The sequence below is a fragment of the Lachnellula hyalina genome (genome assembly GCF_007821495.1).
Source record: "Lachnellula hyalina strain CBS 185.66 chromosome Unknown contig00065, whole genome shotgun sequence".
Taxonomy (NCBI): domain Eukaryota; kingdom Fungi; phylum Ascomycota; class Leotiomycetes; order Helotiales; family Lachnaceae; genus Lachnellula; species Lachnellula hyalina.
In genome coordinates this window covers 125,731-147,436 of record NW_022157179.1, presented here as the reverse complement: position 1 = coordinate 147,436, position 21,706 = coordinate 125,731, and the positions used below count along the sequence as shown (strand labels likewise).

Here is a 21,706-nt window from a genome sequence, read left to right as displayed (position 1 = left end):
AATTTAGCAAAGAGCGGATCTTGGTCGAAATCATAGTCGTCCAGGCACCTCATCAATGGAGTTCCCTTATATGTATTCTGCCACCACTCGAATGACTCTCCCCACGTTTGCTCTTCTGGACGCTGGAGCTCCTTTTCCGGTTCCCCATTTCCATTTCTGCTTTCCCTTCGGTATCTGCGAGTGTGCCGTTTGAGGTCCTCAATATCGGTACGCTCATAGTCCTCGAGTCTCATAGCTGCCGCAGTACCTCTTCTAGGACTATGAAGTGCGTGCGCTCCAATTTCACCGCGTGTATGAGCTATGGCCAATGATTCTGCTAATGTATCCTCCAATCTACTTCGCTCCTTGCTGGGAGCTTTGTTGACGAGTAGCAGAGGGTAAATGTCTTGACACAGCATTTTTTCCGGCTTTCGTATGTTTGTATGTTCATATATTCATATGTTCATTTGTCTCGGAATATAGAAGCTCAAAACCTTTATAAAACTTGAATATGATACAATAATAACTTCAATCCGGTAGACAATGTCTTCCGGTTGTCTGTGAGTGCAGCATAACAGGAGCAGCCATCAGTCCATTCACTAAGGAGCAACAATCCCTCTAACCCAGTCTCAGTGATTCATTCAAAAACCATGCGAATTTGCACATAAGAGAGACATTACTCTTGCGTAGTTCGGGATCATATCCATCAAACAACACACCCTACCATCTCCAGCTACATCAACAAGTTCGCCCCGATTACTTTCAACAGCATGCCGATGACGATGTCTGACTCTGTCCAGAGGGCTAGAACGAATGCTCTAAGAGATTGTCCTGAATACCAGAGTCTTCCCGACGACTGGGCCATTGGAGTCGACCCTGACGCTGGAGACCGCGTTTATTTTTTCAGGGACGCTCGTCCGGCCGAGAAGCACTACACTCATCCATCTCTCGGACCTCTGCCTAGTCCGTGGATCCTCAAGCTCGTACCAAACCATTCGAAAAACACTTTCCAAATACTGTATTACGATCCCAAGAATCATATCAAATCCAGACAAGACCCCAGGTTTTTAGACAAAACGTTACTTCAGCACTCAAAGAATGTTCCAAAAGAGCTCAGGATAGCCGCCTCTTCGCAAAGGAACAAGAATCTGGACATTAGCAAAATGAAGCGGCAGCCGATCGGGAATAAAAATATTCGAGACTACTTCGAGATCATGAAAGTTCTTGATCCAGGCGATGGAACTAAGGGCGGCATGAATGGAGGTGTCTTCGTGGTTCGAGTCAAAGGTGTACCCAACAAGCTATACATCGAAAAAAGGTTCAAGGCGGATCAAGTCGATATGGCAAAGGACGAGATAAGGATGATCCGTAGACTCAACCATGCGGCTTTGACGTGTTACTCGGTTGCCTACATTATCGAAAACCACAACCCGGAGGCATCTGTTTGGATTGAGTTTTGTGATCGCGGAGATTTGGACGGGGTTATTCGAGAATTCTCAAAACGCAAACAAGTATTCCCACGAATTCTACCCCCTGAAGCCTTTGTATGGCACACATTTGGAGGACTATTAGATGGACTGGCCTACCTGCAAACCGGGGTTGGGCATCTCCACAATCCGCATTCAAGAGCACCACCAAATTGGATGCCAATTCTTCATAGGGATATGAAGCCAGATAATGTGCTCCTTCGATCGAGATCTACAGTCGGCTCTAACAAGTACTTCTATTGTGTACTAAGCGACTTTGGGCTTGCTTGTGAAGACCGTCCAAGCAGTGATCCATTATGCGATCGATTCCAGCGAGAGGGCTCAAAAATTGGCACAATGGGTTACATTGCACCAGAGCTTTGCTGGTCACCCTTTCCTCAAAACAATCAGCAATTGAACATGTTTCCACCTGGAGCTTTAAATAGCCGGAAATCTGATATGTGGGCACTTGGTGCTACCATGTTCAACCTCGCTGAATGTAAAAGCATTTTAGGCCATTGCGATTTCAGCCGCCTACCGCAGGATATAAACGCCAATGATTATATGCAGGGAACTGAGTGCCGAAAGTTGAAGGACCCCCTCACCATTCCAACCAACTATTCCTCCCAGTTGAAGGAAGCCATTCGGCGAGCAACATACTGGAATCCACGAGACCGACCTGACGCTGTGGGATTTGTACGGAAATTTGAACAATTACAGTATGATGCTGGTTTTGACACGCAGAAAAAAGCGGCGCCGCTTCCAGAGTGGGCTACGAAGCAGCACCAGTACTTTGCACCCGAATGATGCTTTAAACACGGTTATCATGAAGGACATAGTGCTTCGCGCTGAAACTATTGCAAACTTCTCTTTTTGTACTTAAATAGCTCAAGATCGATAGAAGTGTCCAGTGTCATTCCATATCAAAGTTACTAGAGACCCGTTAGCGAGTCGATTTTGGATCCGCTCGAGTGCAGTCGCACGTGACTAGTTTTCAACCTCACATTTTATCGACAATCAACTAGGTGTTGTTGAACCAGAATAATCACCTCATTCTGCGTGCTCGCTAAGCTATTATACACGCAACCCTCCGTCGTTTTACACGTAATGCGAGTTTATGAAGTGGAAGAAGACTGCATTTAATACTAGGTACTGGAAGTAATCTTAATGACCTTTGTTGGGTAAGCAGGGCGTATCAAGCCCGCTCCACCGTAATAAAGCCGTAACGGAAGTTTGCACACTCTGATCGAGAACAAGAAATGAAGAGAATTTCCCCTTTTCCACCAAACAGTTCCCTGCTTTGCTTAAGAATAAGGCTTTTACCATTATTCATACATCAAGGAACCGGGCTAGTAACAGCTGCCTGAAGTGCGGACAAAAATAGTTTTACAAGCTATTGTTCTCGCGTTAGTACAGCGGTGCTAGCAATTGCATGGATACGCACCAAAGATGTATACCCCGCATCATCCCTCGTTCTTTGGAACACTTCATTCTTCATTAGCAGGTCTTTCTCCGACGAATATACCATTGATCCAATTTGAGAATCAGCGCTCAACTAGTTGTTTGTGTAGGAGAGGATGTTGGAATGTAGGAGGTTGTAGGGTAAGAAGGTGCAGGGTAGGAGGATGCTGTAGTAGAGCTGTAAAGTGCGGAAGCATGGATTTCGTAGGAATTCGAAGATGACCCATGTGCCTGAGAAGTGTATGGTGATGTGCTACTTACAGTAGCGTAATCTGGCTGTTGAGCTGAAGGCGTAGTGTTGTATTGATTCGTCGCTGGAAAATCGCGAATTGTAGATACAGAAGATGGAATAGGGTTTGCGGAATAGCTATTTTTATAGAGGGCAGAATACGACTCTGATGGAGTATTATTAGATGATCGATACTCCGATTGGCTGGCGTTAGGTTCGTTTGTTACTTGAGGATAGAAAGATGATCTTTGCAAGTTGGACGTGGCAGGTTGGCTGTTTTCTGTATACGCCTCGGGAGCTTGATTCGACGAGGTGGCCGATGGAGCTGTAGATTCTACACTTGTATAAGAGGTGCGATTAGACGATTTGTGTTTGTTAGATTCTCTGTCTTTGCGAGAGTTGTGGGGTCTGTGTCTATCATGGGGAGCCATGATAGCGATTCGTGTGGTATACAGCTCAATATTGGCAATTGTAATTGAGACCGAGACACGGAAGAGATAATTCTCTGGTATATTTATCACAATAAAAGAGAACGCGCTCTACGCCCAAGTGACACGTCAGACAGCTGTTGGCTGCGTGGCAGATAGCTGCCGCCTTGCTGCTATTCCACTAAATGCTTGAGTCCCTACACCTAGTTTTGCTAGGCATATTACTTTGGCCTTAACTTGATTTTGCTGCGCGTCCTTGGGCTTTTACTTCCCGTGGCTAGAGCGAACTATTGGTTTTAGCATAAAAGGTGGTGGTGTGAACCTCTGATACAGGCAGCGATACGCCCGGTGTGGTTACACAAGGTCCACGTTTTCTATCGCGGCGGAAGCCTACCAGTTCAGTATGGCTCCTCTCTTTCTCCGCTAATGAAAATAAAATCCTGCGTTCTGCAAATCCTTTCTAAAAGTTTACTGCCATGCCCCCGAAGTTCTGCTGCAATTGAAACTATTCTAGCACTTGCTAGCTCTACGCTTGCCTTCAGGCATAACGCCATCATTATAAAACAGATATAACATAAACTCAAGATGGATCATCTTCCCCCTCCACAGCAGCCTCTACACAATACCCCAAAGACCTCTCTACTCACTCGTGCCAATTATGATCATCAACTAGATGGTTTTATTGGGTACCCGGAGCGCCAAAAGTGGTCCGCTAGGACAGCGGATGATTGGAGGAAGGTTTTCAGGTCTAGAAAGCCAGACTTTTTAGCCTTTCTGTAACGCTGGCTTTACTTTGGGCTCTTAGAGTGCGCTCTTGGAAGGGAGGTCAAAGTGTCATTCTTTCAAAAAGATGGCAAGTTCCTCTCTTCTTGAATCCTGTTCCAGCTCGCGAACCAAAGCATGGATTTACGCCTCAACTCAGAGCATATTCTGGCAACCATGAGACACCCCATACACATGCACCTAGGCCTTTTGAAGCACCTCGATTTGCCCGGAATGCCAGACACGAATGTGAAAACGGAAATGCGTCTTCAAATCTTCATTGAGAAGGTATCAATTGAGGATCCTCGCGACCCTGAGCATTTTCAGCTTTCATTTTCGATCAGGTCAGCGACATAGATCATCGAACTCCAGGAGACTCATGGCGTATTATGGAAGTGGGAATTCTGGTGGCATTGTATACCGATCAAAGTGATGGATATCTGAAAGGCTGTGAAAGCCACAAAACTTGGCGATGCCATTCGAAAAATCGTGACATGTACTGAATACGATGATGAGAAGAAGCTGAGAGAGTATATTCAGAAATCTCCGCAAAACACGCAGGATTACAGTGCAAACAGATTGGTGTACCCTAATAAGACTCTACTTTGTACCAAGGGTCAGAAGGTCCAGCCACAGTCCTGGTGTGTTGAGTCAAATTGCCAGCTTTTGCGGGATAAGGGACAGCAATTTCCACACAAGTACTCGGACGATGGCAATTCTTGATATCGATGCTGGAGCTGGCTCTCTGCAGCATTTCCCTTGCAATATCATTCCTTCTGAGGATTTTCAGGCAGCAAGTGGGAGGAATTTTGATTTTCTTAGGACGGTTCGGCGGAGCCTTGTGTGACTACTTGCGGTGACTCTCGTTCGGGTATTTGAATGTCGGATTCAGGCGTGTAAGCTTGCGCTAATTGTTTATCCCATCTCTTGAAAGTTTGTGACGATATATCTTTCAGGCAGTCTAGATATCGACCCCACCATTTCTCATTGCTTCTGTGAGGAAACAAACTCCACTGCACCATTGAATCAGACTCCTTCTCCGTAAGATTCAGTCTCGCATAAGCAGCACCTCGAAAATCTCTTCCGTCGACCTGAGTGATATCAAGGTGAAGTCTCGACCCGATATGCAGCTCGTCTCCTCCAATTCGATATACTGCGAGTATAGTATCGCTGAACGTAAGCACCTTGCTCAAGTTCAGACCTGACTCCTGAGTGCAGTGTATAGAAACATCCAGGCTAGCTCGACTGAATATCTTGAAATAAAATCCAATTCGCAGGAAATACATGAATTTGCAAAGCAACCAAGTAGCGTAATAGCAGACAACCGATCGACTCATTATCACTGGTATGCTTGAGTTCAAGTTCCTGGACACGAGATATTCTTTCCTTTCCCCTTCCCACGAAATCACTCGACGACTCCGGATCCGGGTCGAAGAAGAGCAGGTGCGCTTGCCGTGAATGGATCGGTGAATACTGTAAGAACGTGCTACCGTAGAGTGACAGCTGGCTGGACGTTATGTATAGGAAGTCATGTGAGGAATTCGCGATTTTGCTTTTCTTGATGCGTCGTTCTTGGATATCCATCTTGTTCGTAGGTAGGTGATGAGTAGAATGTAAGAGCGCATGCATACGAAGCATAGTAGAGATTTTTGGTAATAAGAAGAGGAGATGAGAGGAGAGGAGGAACTAGGAACTGCTTGAGCAATCATTCATCCATCCATCATTCCATCATTCCATAACCTACCAAGTTACCGTTTCAATTTACACTCAGAGAGTAGCCAAGTACTGCACAGCGTATCAGTACGGCGTGATACATACCATACCATACCTACGTACGCATCCTTTCCCCTTCTCCCTTTCCCCTTTCGCAATTAACATAACAGGCGGCTATCCCGCCAACAAGAACAAATCTCCATCCTAGAATCGGATTACTCCATACCCCATACATAGCACAAGAGCGAGGAATCTATAATTAGCCCATAAAAAAAGCCACTGAGCTCCTCCGTATGGTATTGTAAATACGTACTGCACCTATTTGGAGGAATACGTATACCGAGAACACGGTACTGTGAACGAAAGATAGCAAGGGATCAAATCGGATCTGAGTTGAGATTGAAATAGACTACAAGCGCAGGATTCCATACCAGGTACTTTACTTCGTAAGTAGAATTGGTAAGTAGAATTCCACAGGACTGTATGTATTCCGGGCGTGCGTGCGTGCGTGCGTATCTTGAAGGAGCGCGTAGCGCATTAACTTACTCCGTAAGGCCTAAGTCTTGAGCTTATATTCCTTCATTTTAAGTTCCTTATCATAAGGAATCACCAACGATCGAAGATTCGCTTACTTAAATTGTGAGTACTGTAGTGTAGGAGTTGAAGGATGCGTCTGCGCGCGTCGCCGTCTCCAGAGGCGAGGCGAGGCGAAGGATCATGATAGGGATACCTATTTCGAACGATAGAGGAATTTAGGATTCCTTCTAGAAGGCTTCTAGGGCTTCTAGGGCTTCCGTGAATGAGATAGTCAGGTCAGGTCAGGTCAGGTCTCTCCGAGTGGAGAGAGCGAATCAAAGGATTAATAGAGTTGGTGCTGGGTTGGTGAGTTCGGCTTGAGCCGAGACGCGAGATCCATTCATCGAGTTTAGGTACCTAGGTACTCTTCATCTGGTACTCGGTACATAAATTTGCTTGCAATATCCATGCCATGCACGTACAGTATAAGTAAGGATAAATCGAACAGTACCGTACCGTAAACTTACCTATATTCTTAAACCTGGACAATAAAACAGGAGGTATAGTAGATAAATATATAAGCTTAGCATTTCTCTAGTTTAAACTTTAAACGCAACGTACTACTTACTGTACGGAGCAAAGCGAAGAAGCTTTGGCATTTTTTGTTGTTCCACATCGATGCTCCAAGGTGAGGCCACACGGTCAGTCACACTGCTGACCCTATCTAAAGTGGGGTTCCTCTCTGAACCAATCAGATCTAAATCAGGTGATTTATTGGGGGCGGAATCCCCGTATCGACTCGACATAATCAGGTAAAATAATCAGGTAAAAAGCTTATGGATTAGATGGACTGGATGAATGGGGAAAGAGATCCGTGATCTACCTGTGAAAAAGAAAAGCATGTTGAGACGTATGCCAAATCTCTTGTTCCAAGAAAAAAAAAAAGACTTTTCGAGATGTGAGTGGGTGAGCGAGAACATCAACGAATGGAAGAGTTAAGATAGATGGGAAAATCATGAATTGTGTATCTCAGCAGCCTCAGCCAAGCTAGAACATCGGAAGGAAGATTCGAAGCCAGAGAAAGTGTGGAAGTGGAAATGGCTTGGCTTCCAGCCTAGCCGCTCAGCCGTGCAGTGGGGGTCAGCCCAAAGGGGCAAACTTCCAGAAGACAACGCACATCCTTCTCTGCAAGCCGCAACGCCACACAGAAGAAAATATTCCGAGGGCCGCCCGTCATTGGTCGCTTGCAAGGGTCGATGGGATTGTAATATACGCCATGAGATGTGCCGTGATTAATGCATTCCGTGGCGTGCATAGGATTACATACGTTCACATATTGTTACTTGTAATACAAGAGGCGTGCGTGCCTCTTGTATGGTACATGCGCGACGGTAATCAAATATGGATTCCCTCGCATTCGGAATGAACGACATGAGCTGATCTTCTATACAGCGTGATGTTGGTGAGGGATGTACCAGTAGTGAAGTAGATTATTGTCCTCGGCAGTTACGTAAAGTTTTTTTTTTTTACTACATTTTTTACTACCCTTTCCCTTCATCCAAAGTTCAACCTCGGGACGGTGTTTTGAAATCGCGAACCCCTCATCTGCTGAGGTGATCTCTACAGTAGCAACACTGCCTATTCTTCACGCACCATTGGGTGTCACCAGCTTTGCACTGAATTACTTCGTACATTGCAAGGTTCTCCAGGGTCCCGATGACTAAATGCCTTAGCTCCTTGAGATCTGACAGCATGAAAACACACACGCTTGCATCTTAACACGGCGCTTTGGACAAATCAGAGTCAGTCAGACCCCGCCTGGGAAAGAAAGTCGATGCATGTTGCCGGTTTAGTTTCGTATACACGACTTTTGGAGGCGCCTCTTCCTCGAAATGGTCCTAGTGTTTCCTTCTAGAGCATTTCCCTCTTTAGCCAAGCTCGCCAAGCTAGACTACACCCCTGCCTAGCTCATCCTCATCCCCTCAATAATAGTACTCCAGAGTAGAGTACTGCAGCCTTCAAACTCTATACTGAACTCACCCTACCTGACTCTACGGTTAGCAAACCCCTTCCCGCATCTCATGATAAAGCCGCGGGCAAAAGCTAAAATATACCTGATGGCGCCGTTTTGCTTCGATCCAGCAGTTCCCGAACCTCATCTCGACCGTTTCTAAAATGATTATGGGTTTGTCCGGGGACGATATGTCATGTCCAGCCTCCTTTCACAATCAAACCTTCTGATTGGTTGATATGCTGCAAATGACCAGCGGGCGCTACCCTTATCTGTGGATCTGTGGGTCAACGTAATATGAGACAGCACTAGGATTGGCTAGCGCGTCGTCCAAGCCTCGTCCTTGCATTGCTTGGGTATAGGTCGACGCTACGGAGTGGTCGTACTGTATGGGCTCGGCCATGCCGTGCAGCGAGATAGGCCTAACTCGAGACCGAGAGTTGAGGAGTTGAGGAGGATCGTCAAAGGGACTCTCGACATGCGTCTGTGTGGCGGCAATACTTGAGCTAAGAGGTGTAGTCCGTACGGGGACAGGTACACTTGAGTTCCCCGAATCATGAATACTTAAGTGGTCGCATACCCAGTCTGGTTTCTATCTCTCTCCTCATTCCACTCCATTCCATCATCACTTCCTCACACAAAGTGTAGAGTCGACTCACTCTTCGACCCGACTCCCTCTTCTTCACTTCGGTACAGTCAGTCAGTTGGATACAACCTCCATCATGGACACCAAAGAGAAATACGATACCGATGTCTCGGGCTCCCCACCACCAGAGGGCGATCTCGAGATGGGTGAGACCAACCAGTTGTCCAAGACCTTGAAAGGAAGACATATGCAAATGATCGCCATCGGTGGTTCTATTGGAGCTGGTCTGTTTGTTGGTTCTGGTTCTGCTCTACACTCGGGTGGACCAGGTTGGTTGGTTATTGATTTCATGATCACGGGTTTCATGTTGCTGCTCACGGTCAACGCTATGGGCGAGCTTGCTGGTATGTCATGATCTGAAGAGAAAATCCACAAGCAGATCAAAATCTAATTCGCTATCTAGCTCTCTACCCTGTCGCTGGTTCCTTCTACAACTACTCGGTCCGCTTCATTGACCCCGCGTGGGGTTTCGCTATGGGCTGGAATTATGCGATGAACTGGCTGGTCGTCTTGCCTTTCGAACTCACAACTGCTGGTATCACCATAGCTTTCTGGACCGACCCAAATGATACTGGGTCCCCATCCATCAACGTCGGTGTCTGGATCACTATCTTCTTGGTGCTTGTTTGCGCTATCCAGTTCTTTGGTGTCAAGGGTTATGGTGAGGTCGAATTCATTCTCGGTCTGATTAAGGTTATCGCTGTTATTGGTTTCATCATCTTGGGTATAATCATTGATTGTGGTGGTGTACCTACCGATACCAGAGGCTACATTGGAGCCCACTACTGGCACAAACCAGGCGCGTTCCGCAACGGTTTCAAGGGATTCTGCTCAGTCTTCGTCACTGCTGCTTTCGCTTTCGGTGGAACTGAGTTGGTCGGTCTTGCTGCTGCAGAATCCGCCAACCCAAGAAAGACCATCCCCTCTGCTACCAAGCAGGTGTTCTGGCGTATCACCTTGTTCTACGTCCTCGGTCTTTTCCTCCTCGGTCTCATTGTCCCATCTGACAACGAGAACCTCTCCAGCGCATCCGGTGGAAACACCCGGTACTCTCCATTCGTCCTGTCTTTCCAACTCGCAGGAATCAAGATCCTCCCCTCCATCTTCAACGCCGTCATTACCATCTCGGTCATTTCGGTCGCCAACTCTTCCATTTACGGATCTACTCGTACCGTCCAAGCTCTTGCCGCTCAAGGTATGGCACCTAAGTTCCTAGCCGCCGTTGACAAAAAGGGACGTCCTTACTGGGTTGTCCTCATCGGTCTCCTCTTTGGCTGCCTCGCGTACATCAACGAGGCCAAGCAAGGAGGCGTCATCTTCGACTGGCTGCTGGCTCTTTCCGGGCTGTCCAACTTCTTCACCTGGGGCTCCATCTGCTTGGCACACATCATGTTCCGCAAAGTCTGGTACATGAACGGCCGCACTACCGACGACTTGCCATTTGCTGCCATCTTCGGTGTCACGGGCTCCTGGATCGGTCTCTTCCTGAACTGCATCTGCCTCGCGGCTCAGTTCTACATTGCCTTGTTCCCAATCGGTGGAGACCCTCCAAGCGCCGACGCATTCTTCCAAGCTTACCTCGCAGCGCCTATCGTCATTGCCTTCTTCATCGGCTACAAGCTCTGGTACAAGCAATGGTCCCTCGGTGTAGATTTCAGCGCTATCATGATCGATGAGGGGCGCCGTGACTACGACATGGCTGCCTTTAACGAGGAGATGCGTCTAGAGCGTGAAGAGCAGGCGCAATGGTCGGCGTGGAAGAAATTTTACAACAAGGCTTTTTAGATAGAGTACGTGTGCGTGAATTGTATGCATGGGCTAGATGGATGGTTGGTGTTGTCGGTTGTATGATTTGGGAAACTTGGCTGCATGAACATTGGCATTGGCTGGCTGGCTGCATATAGACTTGATCGATTGATGATTTTCAAACGGATATACCCCAAAAAATAATGAACTGTTTTATCAACATACCTAACATTACATCTACTTGTTCATTCTCACTTGAAGTACGCCTTGATTGGATCATCACTTTGGGACTTTGAACCATGCTTCTTCTGCTGCTAGCTTGCTTACTTACTTTTACACACCCCCTTGAAATACTCCTTATCTACCCCAGCTCCCCAGCTCCCCAACCTAGCCTACCTATCTTCTTCTACCTAGTACCAAGACCCCCGCCGCCTTCCCTCATCCATCGCGAAGTGACAAACGTAAACAATACGGAGTAAGCAGCAGTAGCGTGATGGGAAGGGGCGGGGTGAGCTACTGCACCCCGCATTGCGATTATGTAAATGAATCAACCAGATCAGATAGATGCCTACGCCCCGTCCAAAAGAGATTAATTAAATAATAGCAGTGAAAGCAAATTATTACCTTAATACCTATAGGCAAAATACTAGCTTGCGGGGAGGGGGCTGGGCGGGACTGTTTTTATATGTCTGTAAACAAAGCTTACCTGACTCTTACCGCACTCGTGTACATATATGTGCGTCTAGCGCTCGCTATATTGGGTAGGTAGCAGACTATATGAACACTGCACTAAGGTGGAAGCAGAGGGATAAGTCTAGAATACCTTCGACGCTGGTTCCAAGTGCATCTCATTCGTACGGGTCCCTTGTTCTATATTGCTAGCTCGATTAGATGTATTGTTATTGTGGAGTGTGCAGGTTTAGAAATGGGTAGCTGTCATGCTTTGGTAGAGCGTTGATATAAGGGGTTTCATTGACTGGGATAAGTATGAAGAGGAAAGCTTGAAGTACAGTGGTGGGAAGTGGGGGATAACCTCGAGAGCATCTCTGTTCATGACGTGACAATAGCTCAAATCTCTCGAGTTGGGACAATTCTTGGGCTCTGAGTCCTTGGGTGGCTCCGTACTGGGTAGGGTGATCTTTATGTGGGAGGACTTTTCGAGGCTTTCGAGTTCATCGTTCCCAGGTCCAGAAGTTTCTCCTTCAGACGCAGACATTGCATCTATCAACATGCCAAAAGCTGGATCTTCAACTACAAAACGCCGCTGGAAGTGATAGAAGTTTAACACCCCTTAGCTCTCATGGTCTTTAGCGTGTCCCAGGCTCTGCATCCGGCTTCCCAGGCATCTTCAAATCGCTTTGACATTAACTATTCACCTTCGATTCACTCGGAGATCTTTCTGATCTGCTGATTACTAGCCACGGGAATCTTTGGCAGGGTACCAGAAATATCCTGTTCGACCTCTTTACTTGGAATTATGGCTTCAGTGGTCCTTTCTGCTCTCGACCTTCAAGCTCTCTGTACGCCAGAGTGGCAGTCCTTCTTGGTAGAGAAGTGCAGCATGAGGAGAATCCTGAACATACTGCAACGAGTATTGAGCCACGGTGTCTTTGCAGATCCGGCCGGCCTGGTACGACGTTACTGCTCGCAGTCCAGCCTCTGAAACTATGTGCATCATCAACGAAATCCCACGATCTAGCTGCTCTCTCGTTGGCTCTATGGAGTTTGGATCCCCCTTCGGTGACCAGTCCGCGAGAGTCGGAGCGATTGAGATAGAGAACATTGGATGTGGGTCTGGGATTGTCAAGGTTTCTGAAATGTCCATTGGATTCAGACTCAACTGGCGTGTCATATCATCTCTTCATGATTTGCATCCGCCGCTCTTCGTTCCCCACTGCCCCCCCAAGCTTCCTTTGTTAACCCTTTTCCAACAAACGTTCTGGGTTCTCCATTTCTTCCAAAGCACCCACTTCTCTTCAACATCTCCTCAATTGTGGAGCACTCTCCATGGTCATAAGGTAGTTACTCGTGGTTTGGTATTAGTCAGCAGTTTGTCCTGTTTGCTCTTAAGACAAGCAAAAAGTATTGGCTCAAATTTAGCTTACTAGATCTAACCAATCATAACGCTAGTTGAATGATTAGTCTGCAGTTTGCTCTGTTTGCTCTAAAGACAAACGAAAAAAGTTTGTCGTGTTTTAGCGTACTTTTAGCGTCCTAGGTTTTGTATAAGAAGAGCCTTCGCTCCGTGAAATTTAAAAATTAGCTCTCTTTGCCTATTGGTAGGCACCCCCAAATTTCAACAACTCGAAAGATCTATGCTAACTCCCTCCCAGGCTTAGATCAAGTGTAGTATCTGTTGTAAGTACCACTATTGAACACTTCTTTGAACTTTTACTAACATCTTTCTAGCTTTTCAGTTTAATCTCTGAAAGTTCGCCACGTGCGAACATCAAGATTATTCCTATTTTTGTCCCTCGACGACTGGCCTCCAGGCTTGCCTGTGCCAGTTGTCACTGTGTCTCTGGTATTTCACTGCCTCCAGATGACGCGACCACTTTTCATTGCACTGTTTGGCTTGCCAGACTTGTGAAGAAGAGCTTCTCGACCTGGCCACTATTATAAAAATTGCCATAACTTGTATTTAAAAACGAATTAACGCCGAAAAGATACAAAGCGCCAACGCTCGTCGGGAGGTTACATTCATTGCTGCTACGTAGATCGAAACCGAAAAGCTAAAATTTTCCTGAGCCAACAAGCATTTAGAAAAACAGTAACATTTGATGTACCCGAGTAGAGCTTCGTGAATGATGAGTCTTGACATTTTGACCCGGAAAACCAAAATCTCCAAAAATGCACCTAGTAAATTCCAATAGTCTTGAAACATTTATAGTAGCTCTCCATAAATCATAATTCTTGACATCGTGTGGTTTTGAGGCCCAATATCAAAATCCTCATTCCCTAAACCTTCTTGCACAGCCCTAAAAATTAGTGACTCAACATCACCAAAATGGTCAACCCCAGCGAGACAGGAATGGTCGACCCACGAATCTTTGAAGAACTCCAGAACAAGATTGATGAGGATGCTGAAGTACGAGAGCAAATCCGAGCCATCGTCCAGACCTTAGAACGACAGGGTCGAGGCGCGCAGTCAATCCTCTCACGAGCCCATTCAACCCCCGCAGCACATCGTGAGCTTCACTATCAAGTTCCAACGCTTCCTCTAATAAGTTGCAGTCAAGCCAGTCCTCGACGCCGCTGAGGGTGCCATCAAGGAAGAGGTTGCAAGTATCAAAAGCCTCTCCGATGTAGCCTCAAGCTCCCCATATTACAAGTATGCCGTCGTCGTAAATTTCAAGACATAGCTAATCGGTATAGATACAACGGGCTTTGGACGAGGGATGTTCAGAATGTCATATTTTCTATCCTTCTTTGCGGATGGCTTGGAGGCATGGCACATAATGGCAAGGCAGCCGAAGCTGGCAGACTTTTAACCATCGAAGACGTCGGCGCGATCCTCGACGGTACGTTGATTCCCATCTTCCAGCGCTTAAAACTCACAATTTCAGTACCCGTAAATTTGAAGGACCGAGATGCTTTCCACATCTCGATCGAAGAGTACCTGCAATCACTCATCACGCTCATCGAAGAGCTTGCAAGACTCGCAGTCAATTCTGTTACTCTAGGCGATTATCAACGACCGTTGCAGATCAGCCAATTTGTCAAAGACCTTCATGCTGGTTTCCAGATCTTGAACCTGAAGAATGATTCGTTGAGGCGGAGGAGCGATAGCATCAAGTATAATGTAAAGAAGATTGAGGATATTGTCTATGATCTTTCCTTGAGAAACCTGGTTTCGAAGTCCTGAGCAAAGGACGGGGACCGATCATGTATCACAAGGGCTTGTATGGGGTGCAAAAGTTTATGGAAATGGGCCTATGGCTTCACGGCGATGGCGGCTCGTATGTTTAGCTCACTTTGTCCATTAATGGACCGGATAACACATGTACTACAAGAACTTCTACTCAAGCAGAACTGTTCTACGTCCGCATTGCATTTGTCTGGCCCCAATATAAAGAGTTCTTCAAAACCGATCTTACTCCGTAGTCTGGCATAGCGCTCCACCTGCAGTCCCATTCTCCACCCCTGCCATCCTTTTCAACGACACCCGAACAACCCTCTGAGCTTCAAGAGCTCTTTTTCAACAAGCAAAATGCCTCTCATCGACCCTGTAACAATGTCTGCCATCAATCCAGCATCACAATCAGCTCCGGCGAAAACTTCATCACCAATTGAGCTTCTCCCAAACGACCTAGCGCGAATCATCTCACAGGTCCATCCAGTTCTGCTCCTTTCAGCCTACTACCTACGATTCCCATCCTTTGTCGCAGACCCCATACCAACCCTGCTAAGCTCTCTCCTCCCACTGGCAATTATCCAGGCCGCCTATGCAGCCCTCTGCCTCCCTGCTACCGGCTCCAATGCGAAGGCTGTGAAGAGAGGGAAGCTCAACGGGGCAAAGAAGATAGGGGATGCGCCTTCGGCGAACGCTTTTGTATGACATTCCCAGCCCATCCGAACAATTTAGTTGCTAATCAAGTTCTGCAGACTCTTCTATTCTCCTTTGTCCTTTCCCTCCTCTCAACTCCCGTCCTGGCAGGCCTTCAAATCCTCTTCGGCGCACCCATTACAACCCACCTCCCGCACACGCTCCTCAGCTCCGCGCACCTGGCCCTACTGACCGTCTTCCCTTTGGTATACGTGCACGGCTCCGATGGCAAGAAGTGGAGGGAGATAGCGTCGCTGCATAGCCCTATTGATGAAGTATTTGGAGGGGCTGTAGGCTGCTTTCTGGGAGCTTGGTTGGGCGCTGTGCCCATCCCCTTGGATTGGGACAGGGAATGGCAGAAGTGGCCAGTTACGATTGTTACGGGTGCGTATGCTGGATATGTTCTGGGTAAGATGGTGGGGAGCTGGCTGTTGAAGGGGAGGAGGATTGAGTTTGATTGAGTAGTCGGTTTAGTGGTTACATTTGATATCCTTTAAGAACTTACTTCATGTGCAAAATTATGCCTAGTAGTTCCTATTATACTTTGCTATGTGCTTTTTAAGCTAGTGATATAAATGCCTCTTTGCCCATATCTGCTTGAATTTTCCACATTTTTGTACCACGGCCGAGGGAGAGTAAATTATCCCACCTCTATAGATCTAGTTTTGTCAAGCCGAATTTCCGCGATAAACCTCATGTTTTAAGTAACGATGTCTGAAGGACTCCAGTTCACGCACATCACCTCCAGAATGAGTATCACGGTCGAAGTATTGACAACTGAATGCAACGCTTCGGCAAGGTGCCTGGCAAACTCAAGACGATAATCGTAAGTGACTCCCTGGAGGACTTTCATACGCTTTCAAGACATTCAAATGTCCTGGGGATTATAAAATCTTCATGAACCCTCGAACGTTCTCGAACAAGCACCACTGACTCTGACATATTGCAGTGGGGGTACAATTGATACCTTGAAAGCAATTTAAGTATATAGATCGCTAGCCTTCTAGTATCGGTGGCCAATAATAATCGCAGAGACGTCTACACATGTCTCTGCTACTCCAGGCAGAGGGCTGTTAGTCTGGGGGGGAGGCCGTATTTTGATCCTCAGAGTACGGGGAGGAGGGATGCTCTTGCTAAGGAGAAGGCGTAGATTCCTTTCCGGGTGATGATGAGAAAGTACGATGAAGCTGTTTTGACACAATAGTGTGATCCAACCTTCAAATCAAGAAACTTCTTTAGCAAATCCGATCTTCGCATTGTTGTTATTATTATTATTAGCATTAAAGACTCGAGATCGAGCAAAGAGCATCTATTTATACAAACCAAGCAGACTGTCACACGAGAAACTCACTTCCTCAATTACTTCAAAAGCGAGCATCAGTGAGCACTCCACTTTCGCCTCCACCATACGCAATAAATCCCTGATTGCCAACCCTACAGTACCTCAACGCACACAAACATCTCTTCTCCCCACCTCAGACCTTAACCCGATGCCAAGCAGTAGCCAGGTTGCCTCGTACATTGTAGGTCGAGTCATGTGTTTCCGGCTGAGTATTGTAAGCTTCGTCCGTAGCTTTGACCGCCAAAACGCAACCGCGAAACTCAGCAGCGGGGATCTGGTATCGCCATTGCTTCCAGCACCACACCTTGCTGCCCCTATTCTCAGCTTGCACGAGTTCAGCCTGGTCCCAAGTCTTGCCGTCGTCTTTGCTTATGTCCACGCGGATAATTTCTCGTCCGCCGCCCGAATATGCATAACCTTCGACGACGACGAAGTCCGAATCTTTCTTTTCCTCCGACGAGGCCTGGGGTTTTGGCTTCGGAGCTAAAGGAGCGGTGGTTATGGACGTGATGGCGGACGTGACGGGCATCTCTTGGATTGACCTTGCTTGGCTCCAATCTGGCTTCGAGCCCTCGTTTGGCCCGAAGGATTTGTAATCTCTTCGTTGCCATTGAGAAAGAGACTCTTCGTCCGATATCGTGATTTTCTGTAGCCATTTGACGCTGCGAGCTGCGACGTGGCCCGGCACGATGACTCGAAGTGGAAAACCATGATCTCTTGGGATACCCAAGCCGTTCATCTCGTAGGCCAATAGAACGTCGCCATGTGCATCGATTGCCTTTGACAGAGGAACCGAGGCTCCATATGCTTCTAATCCCGTGAATTGAGCGTGTTTTGCATCCGCTGGTGGTGCGTCGATGGGAAAGCCCGCATCGACCAGGACGTCTCGTAGCCTCACGCCGGTCCAAGTCGCATTGCCTATGGCGCCAACGCTCCACTGGAGGCCGTTTGTAGAGCCACACTTCTCAGTCATGTGCTTTCTCCGATTCCCAGAGCATTGCATGGTTGATGTAATTGTGACACTTGGAAACTTCTCCCTCAGATCCATCAAAGTATACGTCTTCTCCTCCCCATCGTCCAACTCTATCGTCAAACGATATTGCTCCTCTTCAATGGTCGGTACCCACATATGATTCCTCACATAAAAAAGCCTATTCGGCGTAATGAAGCCTCTCAACTCGTCTCCGGGTGTCTCCGCATTACACGGCCTGGCCGATAGCACCACCAATTTCTTATCTCTTCTGGGGTCATCAATAAAAGGGTCGATGATACTATCCGCCGGCACCTGCCCATCGACCAGATCTCGCTCATCAACGCATCCGATGCGGTACTGTTCGAGAATATCGTACACTTCCTGCTTCTGATGGATGCTGAAGATCTTCCAGTACGGCTCGACGCTTCCCCCAGCTGCACGCAATATGACTTCTCCGCCTGGATGGCCGGCCACCCAATCCGTGATATCGTAGACGGATTGACCTCTGACAACCCATGGGCTCTCTGAATCCGGTCCATGCTCTTTCACCTCGTCTAGTCTAATCCTCCTCTGAGGCTGGTCATCTTCCTTGGAGCCCTGATCAGGTGGCGCTTCAGCCTGAAGAGTTTGGATCGGGGTTCCAAACCAGAAGAGAAGAGGCAGGCCGAGAAGGATTATGGCCGAGTATACGTATCTCAGATCGGCCGGCCGAGGACGACACTGGTAGAGGAGATCTTCGGACGCTCCTGCCCATGATGAAGATATCGTGACCCTGCTTGTATCCTCGCCAGCCTCCATGTTGGAGGCGATGTGAAGCCCCTTGGATTGGGTGGTATGAAAGGCTTGAGTGCAGGATTAATAATGGACGCTTTGGATCTACAGGGCCTTCCCAAAGCAGTCAGCAGGCGTCCGAAGCCAGGCGTGGGGTGCATGTTGGAGCCACATGCACCTAGAATGCTCTCTGTTCAGGCTATTTAATCAGTCGCATTAGCCAAACAACTGCATCGTGAATCGTCCCCTTTCTTGATGTAAAACAAATTGTATATTGTATTTGTAGACACAAAAGAAACAAAAGCAACAAAACGCACTAGCACGTTAGCAATCTAATAAAAATCAGACAGCGCGGGTACCCGTGAACTCTACCTGTATGAGAAAGTGGCGGCTGCCACTTTTTCCTGCTAAAGGCAAGTGCGCCTTATCCCGCTACTCTCTACCTTTAGGTGGTAGGGTAGGTATTTATTTCGTATCCGTAGAATTAGGTATCTAAGTAAATATGCATTTCATATATTTCATATACTTTCCCTAGAATGGCCTCTTACCCTATATCTTATAGGTACCGCACCTATAAGTACTGTACCAAACTCACCTGCGCAATAGCTCATACTAGCCGGTACAGTATAATAAGATGCCACGCTAAAGCACAGTAGTTTACTATACCTTAATCCTGCACCTTGCCTTAGCTTAAATACCTACCGTACCTCTTAACACTGCTACTCCTCCTCCACATTGACATTAAAATCAAACATAATCATCAATTCCTTCTTTAATTCTTTTACCAAATCACACCGGGCGAGTGGCAATTAATCAATTAAGATCTTTTAGACTGGAATGGGGGGACAGATATTATTTGATTTGATTGGGTTACTTAGGTACGATGCGGGGTTAGTAGCGTGGCCGACCCGACCACGCGGCACGCTACTCCGGACTTTGTGCCTTAACTCGTAGGTGCTCAAGATATATAGGACTCTCATATATCTAGATGACTTGACTGACATCTTATGACGAGAAGAGTGACGAGTAAAGCATATTGTATTCGACGAGGAAGCGGGGCGATCAAGAGTTACCCCTTACATAAGCCAGATGCATCCCGACAAGCATAATCAGCATCGAGAAATTACACAAGATAAGTCGCCGAGAAGAGGGAGATATATGCATTATGCTTGCTCAATCAACGCCCCTCAAAATGCAAAAAGGACCTTTGGGAGCAAAGCTTCACGGTATCTCTTTCCCTCCCAAATGCCGAAAACACATTGCAAAGAATCCACCCCGCCCCAACCGAAATGTATCAAATGTTAAGCATAGGCCTCATCCGTAATATGCAAAAGAAAACAGCCATAAGAAGTGATTATTCTATGCTGGAAACGTCGCCGAGTACTAAAGGTATCCAAGATTGAGCATGTGCTCCTTGCTATTTTTCGGGAAGTAGCAAAAGGCAAGCTCTGGAAACATGCCAATAGCTTGCTTGCTTTTAATAGGAACTTGTGATTTCATACGAAATCCAAACCCCATGATTTCTTCCGCTACCGGTAATGATCATGCGCTTCAAGGACAGCTTTACTCAACATCACTGTCGCCCTCATCTTCAGCACTATAGAGACCTACAAGACCGGAATTAGCAACGTTTGATCAAGAAGGGGTTTCGGTTACGGGAATGATTGAAATGCTCGAAGGAGTTGCATACCATGGATTCTGGCTGGGGGAGGCGCCTTAAGTCTGTTCCAGTGGTTGTTCCTCTGGTTGGAAGGCTGTGTGGGTTGAACCTGGGGACTGGGTATAGAAGATCTCTCACTAGACGCTATAGCAGTTCGAAATATATCAGCGTAGGCTCTCCTTACGTTTCTCTTGGGAGTAACAGTTGAGCCCCCCCAAGGACTCTCATTCTAAGGACACGGTTTGACTTGCCGCTGCTACCAGAAAGGGTACCCATCATGTCCCGAACAACACTCTGACCGCTGGCGGAGGCGGCGGATCTAGTGGCGGAGCTAGTGTTGGTGCTGGTGATGTAAGTGTTGGTGGCCTAGGTGTTGGTTGCGGTGGTTGACTGTCGTTCCATGGAGTAAAACGAATTCGGCTGATTCAATGTGGTCAGTCATCATGCTATACACTATTTTCGTAAAAGAGCACTCACGCCAATCGTTTCCTCGTATCATCGGAATCCCCGCCAGTCCAAGAGCAGTACTTAGTCTCTTGAAAAGACTTCTCAAGAAAAAAATTTAGGAATGCAAAGGCAAGGGGAAATATCAATGCCTCCGCCTTTGAAAGAGCTGCTGATGGATGCGAGTTCTCATATGCCGAACGGCTCGGAGGTGATGCAGTGTACAAAGAATGGAGAAAGACGTCACGAAAATCAACTAGACCGATGTTCCACCTCAAGTGAGGAATCAGAATGTGTTGGCAGAATGTTCAAAATGCTAGTTCGTATTCAGTGTCTGCACTCGCGAGATTGATCTTGGGGTTCTTGAGAAGTTCTGTTTGAAATAGGGTCATTCTCCAAATGAGTCTAGAAAATTGGAAATATGGCAAGGCTTAACGGCTAGGTCTTCTGCTTCTGTTCGGGGATTTTTTTAGAATCCATGAAAGCTTCAATTCAAGCACCCAAATATGTACCTCGGAGCACTCCATTTCCCTTCACTGCACGCGAGGTTGGTAGTAGAAGTATCACACGTACTTTCCTGGATTTCTCAAAAGCTTTGGGAAATCAAGACACAAGCTCTGAAGTTTGCAGACGATGTTTACGGTTCATCAGCTCCCTGGTACGGTAATCAGTAGCACCAAGATTTGTATCGGCTGCACCAGGCTGTATATTATCAGGTATAAAGATAAGCATATGTTAAATTCGCGGAGGGTTCATTCTGACTTCACATTTCAAATCAAGTCATTGGAAATGATTCAAAAGTCGGCCCAACCATTTACAGGATAGGCTCCCATCAAACCTCACAGTAAGTTGATAGTCGTAGGATAGCCTCTGGAGAGTTCCTCTCACCCACTCCAGGTAAGACAATGTGTCAGCTGGTTTCCAGGCTCCGGACAAATCATGTCGACAAGCTGACAGCGCTGGTCGCTGTCGAACTATTTGGGAGGACTATGCCGAGTTCGTCAACCACTACA

The 21,706-nt window shown here is 47.0% G+C and overlaps 5 protein-coding genes across 5 annotated transcripts; 4 read left to right on the top strand and 1 right to left on the bottom strand.

Annotated features, from left to right (window-relative positions):
• Nucleotides 1–522: 522 nt before the first annotated feature.
• Nucleotides 523–2,252, top strand: nim-1_1 (G2-specific protein kinase; the record flags this gene model as incomplete). Its single annotated transcript, XM_031149082.1, has 2 exons — nt 523–539; nt 713–2,252. The coding sequence occupies 2 exons, from the start codon at nt 523–525 to the stop codon at nt 2,250–2,252; spliced, it is 1,557 nt and encodes a 518-aa protein (XP_031005400.1).
• Nucleotides 2,253–9,287: 7,035 nt separating this feature from the next.
• Nucleotides 9,288–10,996, top strand: LHYA1_G004118 (putative amino-acid permease; the record flags this gene model as incomplete). Its single annotated transcript, XM_031149081.1, has 2 exons — nt 9,288–9,555; nt 9,615–10,996. 2 exons carry the CDS (start codon nt 9,288–9,290, stop codon nt 10,994–10,996), a joined length of 1,650 nt encoding a protein of 549 aa, XP_031005399.1.
• Nucleotides 10,997–13,964: 2,968 nt separating this feature from the next.
• tsn1 (Translin-1) lies at nt 13,965–14,822 on the top strand (the record flags this gene model as incomplete). The annotated part of the gene is made up of 3 exons (XM_031149080.1): nt 13,965–14,145; nt 14,192–14,288; nt 14,333–14,822. The coding sequence occupies 3 exons, from the start codon at nt 13,965–13,967 to the stop codon at nt 14,820–14,822; spliced, it is 768 nt and encodes a 255-aa protein (XP_031005441.1).
• A 345-nt stretch (nt 14,823–15,167) lies between these two features.
• On the top strand, nt 15,168–15,964 carry gpi-11 (Glycosylphosphatidylinositol anchor biosynthesis protein; the record flags this gene model as incomplete). Its single annotated transcript, XM_031149079.1, has 2 exons — nt 15,168–15,509; nt 15,563–15,964. The coding sequence occupies 2 exons, from the start codon at nt 15,168–15,170 to the stop codon at nt 15,962–15,964; spliced, it is 744 nt and encodes a 247-aa protein (XP_031005396.1).
• A 1,014-nt stretch (nt 15,965–16,978) lies between these two features.
• Nucleotides 16,979–18,616, bottom strand: LHYA1_G004115 (putative sulfite oxidase, mitochondrial; the record flags this gene model as incomplete). Its single annotated transcript, XM_031149078.1, has 2 exons — nt 16,979–18,436; nt 18,509–18,616. 2 exons carry the CDS (start codon nt 18,614–18,616, stop codon nt 16,979–16,981), a joined length of 1,566 nt encoding a protein of 521 aa, XP_031005442.1.
• Nucleotides 18,617–21,706: the final 3,090 nt, after the last annotated feature.